Source organism: Vicia villosa, unplaced genomic scaffold (assembly GCF_029867415.1).
Source record: "Vicia villosa cultivar HV-30 ecotype Madison, WI unplaced genomic scaffold, Vvil1.0 ctg.003104F_1_1, whole genome shotgun sequence".
Classification (NCBI taxonomy): Eukaryota; Viridiplantae; Streptophyta; class Magnoliopsida; order Fabales; family Fabaceae; genus Vicia; species Vicia villosa.
Window position 1 is genome coordinate 208,604 of NW_026706113.1, and position 10,100 is coordinate 218,703.

Consider the following 10,100-nt stretch of genomic DNA (forward strand, 5'->3'; position numbering starts at 1 on the left):
CGCATTAGACGAGAGATAAAAATAATAAAACATTAACATTAATTCTCTTCTCGACCCGACTAAATCTATTAGTCACATTAGACGAGAGATAAAAAATGTTTAATTTAAAACACAATTAATTTGCTGCCCGCGACGATCAATCTATCGATCTGAGTAACCAGCAATGCCCCTTAATCCGTTAGCTATACTGATCAAATCTTTTAGTCATCGCATCTAACGGTGCCATATCAAATCAGGGTTGTACGCCCGAATCTAAAAAACATTCAAAACACACTAAACCACGATACTACGGATTTTCATCCTTTTCCATTAGGCAATTCAAAAAGCCTTTCAAATCACAACTTTCAAAACTACGATAGGCCATTCAAAAAGCCTTCAAACACCTCCATAATCAATTCTAAGGCGTACAACCCTGTGCCCGAACTACGTTGACTCTGATTCTCCATAAGGGGATACGTAGGCACTTGGATAACCAAGGCGAGTCCCCCTCCCTAAAATCTCAATTCACTTAAAATCTCAACTTTGCCCTTTTCCCTTCTTTAGCTATTATCCTAAATATTTTAGCCATAAAATTTGACCTTAGATTCAAAGCCATAGGAAAGGGTCGATGGTGCCTAACACCTTCCCTCGACCTGATTATAATAACTTATCCCGAATCTCTAAACTGCATAGGGTTTCCTATTCGCCCTTCAGAATAGGTGGCGACTCTAAACCTTCGAATTTAGGGCAGGTTGCTACAAGCAAGACCACCCAATCTAACTTCATTTACCAGGTGAATAGGCAAGTAAACCATTATGTCAAAGAAACTTGGAGGAAACATCATCTCCAACTGATAAAGTATCTCAGCAATCTCCTCTTCTAGGTAATCTAAATCTTCCACTTGTATAACTTTCTGACATAGAGAGCGGAAAAAGGAACCAAAACGAATTAGTGGGGTTGCCACCTCTTTGGGCATTGTGCTTCTTACGGCAATTTGCAACAAATAGTGTAACATGAAATGCGCATCATGACTCTTGTAACCAGAAATTTTTTGTCAGCAACTTGTACGCATTTTGAAATATTTGATGCAGTCCCATCTGGCAACTTGGCAGCCTTTATAACTCCACAAAAAATTGACTTCTCATGCAGAGTCATTGAGAAACATGCTTTTGCAAACTCTGAACGTCCTCCACCAATATCCCTTGGATGAAGTCTTTCTCTAATTCCCAATTCTTGCAAATCATAGCGGGCTTTAATATGATATTTTGTCTTCCCCAGGATGTCCAAAAGAGTTCTAATAATACTATCACATATGTTTTTTTCAATGTGCATTACATCTAGATTATGGCGCAATGTATTTTGAGCCCAATAAGGCGACTCAAAAAAAATTGACCTCTTCTTCCACGGGCCATCAACTTTCTTCTTTTTCTTCTTCCCGAATTCATTATTGAAATCTTTTAAGAGTTCAAGAATTTCTGCCCCGTTTAACATGGATGGTGCAGTCCTATGTTCTTCTTCTCCATTAAATGATTTGACATCACCTCTCCAAGAATGAGTTCTTGGTAAAAAGATACGGTGGTTCGTATAACACATCTTATGACTGTATTTGAGGTATAACGAATTGGTGTTAGATTTACAACATGCACACGCCAATTTTCCTTTGGTGCCCCAACCCGACAAAATAGCATAAGCAGGGTAGTCACTAATTGTCCACATAAGAGCTGCACGCATTTGAAATGTTTGATTCATTGAAGAATCACATGTCTCTATGCTGGATTCCCATAACTCCTTTAGCTCATCTATCAGTGGCTGGAGGTAAACATCGATATCGTTTCCTGGAGATTTTGGTCCCGGAATCAACAATGACAACATTGTATATTCAGGTTTCATGGACAACCAAGGTGGTGTGTTGTATACCATCATCAAGACATGCCATGTACTATGAGATAAGCTCATTGTCCTAAATGGATTAAACCCATCACTCGTTAAGCCAAGTCTTACATTGCGGGACTCACTAGAAAATTCTGGATGGAGCTCGTCAAAGTCCTTCCACGCTTTACCATCAGCAGGATGCCTCAATTTCCCATCCTTTGAGCGCTCTTCTTCATGCCATCTCATTGACTCAGCTGTCTTTGAACACATGAACAACCTTTGTAGTCTAGGAATCAACGGAAAGTGCCTCAAAATTTTTGCAGGAACTCTATAATCATTTTTCGATTGCTCAGACTCGCATCCTTCAGTTCGAGCATTTTGTTTCCACCGTGAAGCTTCACAAACAGTGCAAAAATTGTCCTTTTCATGCTCTTTCCAAAATAGCATGCAATCGTTTAGGCATGCATCTATCTTTTTATAATCAAGGTCTAAACCACTTATCATGGCTTTTGTCTTGTAAAATGATACCACAATGTTTAAATCAGGCATTGCTTCTTTCAACAATTCTAAGAGGGCAGTGAATGACGTGTTGCTCCAGTCGTGAAGACATTTTAACAAGTAGAGTCGAATCGTGAATGATAACGAAGAGAAGCCTTTGCATCCACGGTATAGTTCTTGTTCCGCCTCTTTAATCAAATTGTAAAACGTTCTAGCATCGTCATTGGGACCTTCATGAACTCCGTGTGCTTCTACAGTATCTACATATATGTCATGCAATAAGCCATGAATGTCATCATGTGATCCCTCTTGATCTTCCATCGCAACACCAATTTCCATAGACCTTTGTAGATTCTCCCCATGGTGCAACCATACGTCATAACCTTTTAGAAAATCTTTGGCTATTAAGTGATCCTTAATAACATCTCTTGTTTTCCAATACAAATTTTTACACTTGGCACAAGGGCATAGAAGCTCATCTCCATGAGGGCTTCCATTAGTGAAGGCAAAGTCTAAAAATCGAGTAACACCGTTGATGTACTCTTGACTAAACCATGGAAATTTAGTCCACTCTTTGTCCATCACTTGATAATCTAAATATTTGAAACACAACAAATAACACATTCAAAACTGAGTTCATACAAAAAAATGTACTAACAATACCCAAAAATGTACTAACAGTACCAAAACATGTGCTGCAATGTGCTAACAGTACCAAAAAAATGTACTAACAGTACCAAAACATGTGCTGTAATGTGCTAACAGTACCAAAAAAATGTACTAAACCAAAACATGTGCTGCAATGTACTAACAGTACCAAAACTTATAGTTCAATATCAATCCACGTTTGGGACATCTTATGTGATATCCTTTAAAGAGGATGATAAATTGATTCAAAACATTGAAGATCAATATAAGACTAATGAGGTATGTCTCTTTATACCTCCTCTTACTTTATCATAAACCTTCCATTTATGTAAACCAAATTGAAAATCTTCCATTTACACCTCAATCAAACAATGTATGAACTATGAACTAAATCAAACAACATATCCAACAAGACTTGAATCAACAACAGAATTATTCTCTATACATTATATCTAATATACAACTAATTAGGTAAGAAAAAAACTAACATTCATATCAATCAGAATACATAAATTAAATAAAAAGGTGTTGTTACCTGGGAGGATGTAATCTTCCAGTAATTTTGTGACGATGCTGGGAAGAACAACTTGTATATCTACATAACAATCAAGTTTCACATCAGAATCATCATAGGGTGTATGATTTCGAGAAAAAAACATAGCGATATTAATGAAGCCGTTATGTTATAGGGAGCAGAAAATGTTCCTATAACTTTCCTAATACATATTTCCTATATAGATGAATACAATCGGTTCACAATCAATTCATAATCAGTTCACATTTTAACCCTAATAAAGATCCCTTCACATCAGCAAATATGTATGAAACAAATAAAGAGAAACTAATCTAATACAACACAATAATAACAATTACTAGCAGTATAGTCATTCGCAAATAATGATGAATACCAGCGGTTTGTTCAAATTCCAAATTCTGTTATAGCCACTAATATTCAACCTACAATTAAATTAATTAAATACACTAATTGATCTCAATTATATACAATTAACATTGACTTTATATGACAACCAAACACTCGGACTCGAGTGAATAAGTTCCTACTAAAGAACAAAAGTTTGAGAAATACTGAGTTGGATTCCTTCTGAATTACAATGTAAATTTTCTAGTTCTTACTCTACACACAACAGCTGGATTATGAAGGAATTCAAGATGATCATATTGGATCAAGAGAAATCTGAATTACAAACTACATCTTAATTTAAAACTTGAAGACAATAAATATATAGATTTTTCTCATTAATATCTTAATATGTTGTTTAACACTCACTTTTTAATCTAAATTGAGATGACTAATTCACATTTGACAAACAAAAAAACATATAAATGAAACTTTTCAAAATTCTGTATAAAAGCTAAAGTGAACCAACAACATCCCTCCCTTTAGCCATGGCCCATAGTATAAAAGTTAAAACCTTACTTTGATTTTGTGGTACCTTTTGGTAAGTGAATATAATAACACAGTGGAAACCAACAAATGGAATATTGAGATAGGTGAAGATGCTTTTTGGAAACTTATGAATACTCTTCAATTCATCACATCAATCAACCACAACCATTCTTCACTTCAGTTCTTTATCTTTTGCAACTATATCACTTCCAATGACAAAAACCAATTCCTCCCAACAACACTCAAACTCAAAAGTTGATCAATTGGATATATGGAGTTCAATCTTAAACCAAAAGAACAAGGATGAAGCTTCACAATCAAAGAAAGATATTAATGATCAAAAGATCCTACTGATCAATTAGATATTAATGAAGCCATTGTGTTATAGGGAGCAGAAACTGTTCTTATAACTTTCCTAATACATATTTCCTATATAGATGATAAAATTGGTTCACAATCAGTTCACAATTTAACCCTAATAAAGATCACTTCACATCAGCAAATATGTATGAAACAAATAAAGAGAAACTAAGCTAATCCAACACAATAATAACAATTACTAGCAGTAAAGTCATTCGCGAATAATGATGAATACCAACGGTTTGTTCAAATTCCAAATTCTGTTATAGCCACTATACGATAATCCTTTGTACTATAAGGAATTTATTTGTTCAAATTCCCTAATAGCCACTTTACAACAACACTTATTACTATCTATAGCTTACCAATTTGTTCAAATTCTGTTAGAACCATAACCACTATACGAAAATAATTAGCATTATAGGTTATCGATTTGTTCGAATTCCGTTATAACCATAACCACTATACGACAACACTTAGTACTATAGCTTACCGATTTGTTCAAACTCCGTTATATTATAAGCATAACAACTATACGACAACACTTCAAACTATAGCGTATCGATTTGTTCAAAATCTTATACTATAGCATATCAATTTGTTCAAACTCTTGTACTACAACATAACCCTAACAAAATATATCAACCTCAAATCAGAAGAACAAAATCTAACCCTAATAAACACAAGTTGGAACAATACGGGTAAAAATTAAACCCTACCAAAAGATAAACGAAAATCACATACATGCAAAACAAGAACATGGAGTTATTAAACCATTTGGATAAACGAAGATAAATGAAAATCACATACATGTAATGGAAGCTTTTGTTGGTTCAACGAAATCAAACCTGCAAAATAAAATATAGATTTAGGGTTAACTGCAAAACATAAATTGATGTAGGGTTTTTAAGATAGAGGAAGAAACGATTTCAGAGACGAGGAAGAAACGATGAAAATTTGATTTAGAGAGGAGAAACGAAAAGAAATTGATCGATTTAACCTGTAGAGAAACACAACACGAGAGAAAGGTTGCGAGAGAGAAAGGTTGCGCGTGAGAGAGAGAGAAGAAGAAGGGCTTTAGAGAGAAAGAGGAAGAGGTAAGGTAACGTTTCTTTTAATTTTGAGAGAAAATATATGTTTTTATGTTTTAAACTTTTTTTCCTTTTTTTAATTTAAAAAAAAAATAGAAAACAAAATAATCAAGAGAGAGAAACTGAATAAAAGAGGGAAAATCTGGCGGGGTATAATTTTTTGGGCTTGCGCCACAGTTTGAAGTCAAAATTATAGGCCGCGGTTTTACTTTGTGGCTTAAAATATCTGCAGTTAAATAACCGTGGGTAGTTGAAGGAAAGGCCACAGTTTCGCAGTCTGGATTCAATGTTTTCAAACATTAGTCTACGCTTATAAAACCCTGGCCAAATCATATATGTGGCCACAATTTCTCAGCTGTGGAAAAAATTGGCGTGGCCGTAGGCCAAAAATGTTGTAGTGACTTTAAACTATATCAAATGGATGTTAAGAGTGCCTTTTTGAATGGCCATATTAATGAAGAAGTGTATGTCTCTCAACCTCCCGGTTTTGAAAACTTTGATTATCCCGACCATGTCTATAAGCTTAAGTGTGCCTTGTACGGTCTAAAACAAGCTCATAGAGCTTGGTACGAGCGACTTAGCAATTTTTTGATTAATCAAGGTTTTTCAAGAGTAAAAGTAGATACAATTCTATTCATTAAGAGGCACGAAAAACACTCTATATTAGTTCAAGCATATGTAGATGATATTATTTTTGGGTCTACTAATAAGACTTTAGTCAAGGAGTTTTCTAAGCTCATGCAGGGAGAATTTGAAATGAGCATGATGGGTGAATTAAATTACTTCCTTGGACTTCAAATAAAGCAACTCAAGGAAGGTAGCTTTGTGAGCCAAACCAAATATTATCAAGAACTTCTAAAGCGCTTCGACATGGAAAAATCAAAGGTCATTGACACACCAATGCCTACCGCTGTAAATCTTGATCGGGATGAATATGGTAAGCCGGTTGATGTAAAAAGGTATAGAGGTATGATCAATTCCCTTCTCTACCTTACCGCTTCTTGTCCCGATATCATGTTCAGTGTATGTATGTCTGCTAGGTATCAATCGTAGCGGTAAAAAATACTCGACGTGTTCACACACTCGAAATACAACAGAGTCACCACCAAATTTTATTTATTCCAAAGGGAAAGGGAAAATATCGATAAAACCCATAAATAAAAAGAAAATGGATAAGATGGTCATCGCAACCAAATTAGGATTTGGGAGTCGGTTATGCAAGGGGAAGGTATTACCCGTGTTCGATGTTAGCATGATAAATACCTATTTAGTTATTCTTGTGATCGATGTTAGCATTATAAATACCCGTGTTCTTATTATTAAACAAAGAAAGAAAAGAAAATATTTTTGGTTATTTTATTATTGTGCTCGCCAAGACATCGCGTCTTGTGCCTACGTATCTTCATCGAAGAATCAGAGCGATTGTAGTTTGGACTAAGAACTATGAATTTGTTGGTTGATTTTGATGGGTCTAATCGCACTTGGGAGGAAAAGACTTTGTTTGAAATGGGGTTCGCACTTTGGCGAGATATGTGCTTGGGCAAAGAAAAGATGAGTTTGAATTGAAAGTGTTTTATGAAAAAGTTGAGACAGATCTAGGTTTAAGAAGTCTTCAATGAATTTCAAGCATTCAAACAATGGCTTAACGGCCATCACCTAAATGCTTTAAAGAGCAACTTATACAAGTACGTTCAAACCCCTCTTGGACGGTGAAAGAGATTCGCACTTGGGCGGAGACACGAGTTTTTGAATTGGGTGCTTGCACTTGGGCAAGATTTGCGCTTGGGCAAAGAAAGCTTAACGAAATTCAAGCATTCAAACAAAGGCTTAACGATCATCGCTTAAATGCTTTGAAGAGCAACTTGTATAAGTACGTACAAGCCCCTCTTGGATGATGAAAGAGATTCGCACTTGGACGAGAAAAATAAAGATTGAAACGACTCGAGTCTTAAAAATTCTTTAATGGGATACAAGCATTCAAACAAAGGCTTAACGGCTATCACATAAATGCTTTAGAACAACTTGTACAAGTATGTACAAACCCTTCTAAATTCTTCCATTATGGACAAAACTCGGTTCGATTATAAAAAGATTCGCACTTGGGTGATGAAAGGGATTCGCACTTGGGCGAGAAAAAGAGTGATTCAAAGATTTGAGATTGTTTTTAATGTTTTTGTAAAAAAAAAAGAGGCAAATCGAGTTTGAATGAGTCCTTAATAGAATCTAAGCATTCAAACAAGGGCTTAACGACCAACACCTAAATGCTTTAGAACAATTTGTACAAGTACGTACAAACCCTTCTTAATTCATCTATTATGGACTAAAACTCGATTCGATTTATTAAAATATTTTTGAAGTTTTTTTGTGTGAGAATTTTTGAAATCGACTCGACATTGAATCGAGGGCTTGTTGAATGAAAAGAAGATTTTTCAACTAAACTTAATTAAAAAATCAACCAATCAAAATTAATTAATCAAACATGAGTTTAATAAATTAATTATGATGTTTTGACAAATAATTAATATGATTACCTAATTAAAATTACAAATTAATTACTTAAAACAAGAAAGGGTGATTTTTTTATAAAAAACCGGTGTGAAAGGTGATTTGGGCGCATGGGCATGCAGTGAAAGGGGTAAGGCCCTGATACAAACCATAAGAGAAACAGGTCAATGGGCCGAATTGGGTCAAATGGCCTGAACCCAATCACGTTAAACCGGGTAATAGAAACCCTAAGGGGGTAGTGCCTCCTTCTCTCAATCAAACCTATCATTTCTCAATTTGATACTCTCTCTTTTTTCGCTGAGATTCAACAACAATCGAAAGAAAACATTCCTCACATCTCTCTCGATCTGGTTCTCTCTCGGTCTCACTCGATCAGGATTTCTCAGCTCTCTGCATCCTCATAGATTAAACGATTAAAGCAAAGAAAAGAAACTCAATTGATTCTCCATAAAATCTCTCGCGTTCGAATCTCTTTCGATTCTCATTCGGAGTTCAAACAACAACATCAAACAGAGCAATCAATATCAATACCCTTATCCCCACAAAAACCTTAATCCCCAATTCTTTGATTCATTTGTTTTACAGAGATTACAAGTAATTTCAAGAAACAACAGAAATTAAAGGAAAACGTGAATAAACAAAAACCTTCAGGTACGTTTGCTCTGTGCTTTTCAAGACTTCTTCTTTTTTTCTCTTGATATGCTTCTGAAGTTCTGGAAATATGTTGAATGTGGTGTTGTTGCATTTTCCCCTTTGAGCGATGCCTTTTTCTTCTTCTCCAACAATTATGTGTGATTGTTTTTGTTGTTTTGTTGTTGAGTGTGTTTGGTTGTTTGTGAGTATTTTTTGAGATATTTTTTGGGGGGTAGATATAAGTAGGGGTTTAGTATGCTATTTTTGGAATGAAGGCTAAGCAGAGGGGAGTATTAGCCATGGTTTGTGTGAGGTTGAGTGTGCTTCAAGAAAGCTTTGTTTTTCCGTGTGTATGATGGGCGGTTTTCATATGCTTTTTTTGAAAGAGTTTTCAGAGAAAGTTTGGCAAAATTTTGTTATTGAATTGTTATGAAGGATTTTTGACTGGTTAGAGGTTAAGCAGAGTTTCTGTAGGTTCATTGTCTCCTCCCCTCTTTCTTTGTTGTTTCCTCTGTCATTTATAGTGGGTTTGGAATAGGTTTTGGGGGGAAAATTGGTGAGTTTTTGAACAAATGTGATACTCTGTTGTGTGCCTTTTTGATGCAGGTTTTTGTGTGACTACTTTTGAGCAGTTTTTGGACAGATTGGAGCAGCATTTTGGATTGTTTCACTTGTTTTTTTGTATAGGGAATATGCTGTGTGAAGAAGCAAGAGGTGGAGAAAAAAAATCAAAAGCAGCTACTCTCTTTTTTGTTCTTTTTTGTTCTTTTGGTGCATAGGATGCTGAATTCTTTTGTTCATAACTTAATACTTACATATCTATAAAGGCATAACTCTTTTTCTAATTCTAAAAATAAAATGTTCTTATAAAAGAACAAATAAAAAAGTAAAAATAAAAAAGAATACTAATTAAATGATCAAAGATTTGTCTTCAAATTCATGTTTTATTATTCAATTTAATAAAACTACTTAATGACATTTAATCATAAAGTAATTGGAATTAAATCTCATAATCAAAAGGAGAATTAAGAGTAACAGATGCAAAATGTAAATCAATTAATCGATCAAAGAAAATAGTTATAACGTAACTACGATTAAAACAACTT

At 34.8% G+C, this 10,100-nt stretch overlaps 1 protein-coding gene across 1 annotated transcript; it reads right to left on the reverse strand.

Moving 5' to 3' along the window:
- Positions 1 to 721: 721 nt before the first annotated feature.
- LOC131640406 (uncharacterized) lies at positions 722 to 3,656 on the reverse strand. Its single transcript, XM_058910802.1, has 4 exons — positions 3,533 to 3,656; positions 1,396 to 2,942; positions 1,021 to 1,248; positions 722 to 892 (listed from the first exon to the last, which is right to left on the reverse strand). The coding sequence occupies exons 1-4, from the start codon at positions 3,654 to 3,656 to the stop codon at positions 722 to 724; spliced, it is 2,070 nt and encodes a 689-aa protein (XP_058766785.1).
- Positions 3,657 to 10,100: the final 6,444 nt, after the last annotated feature.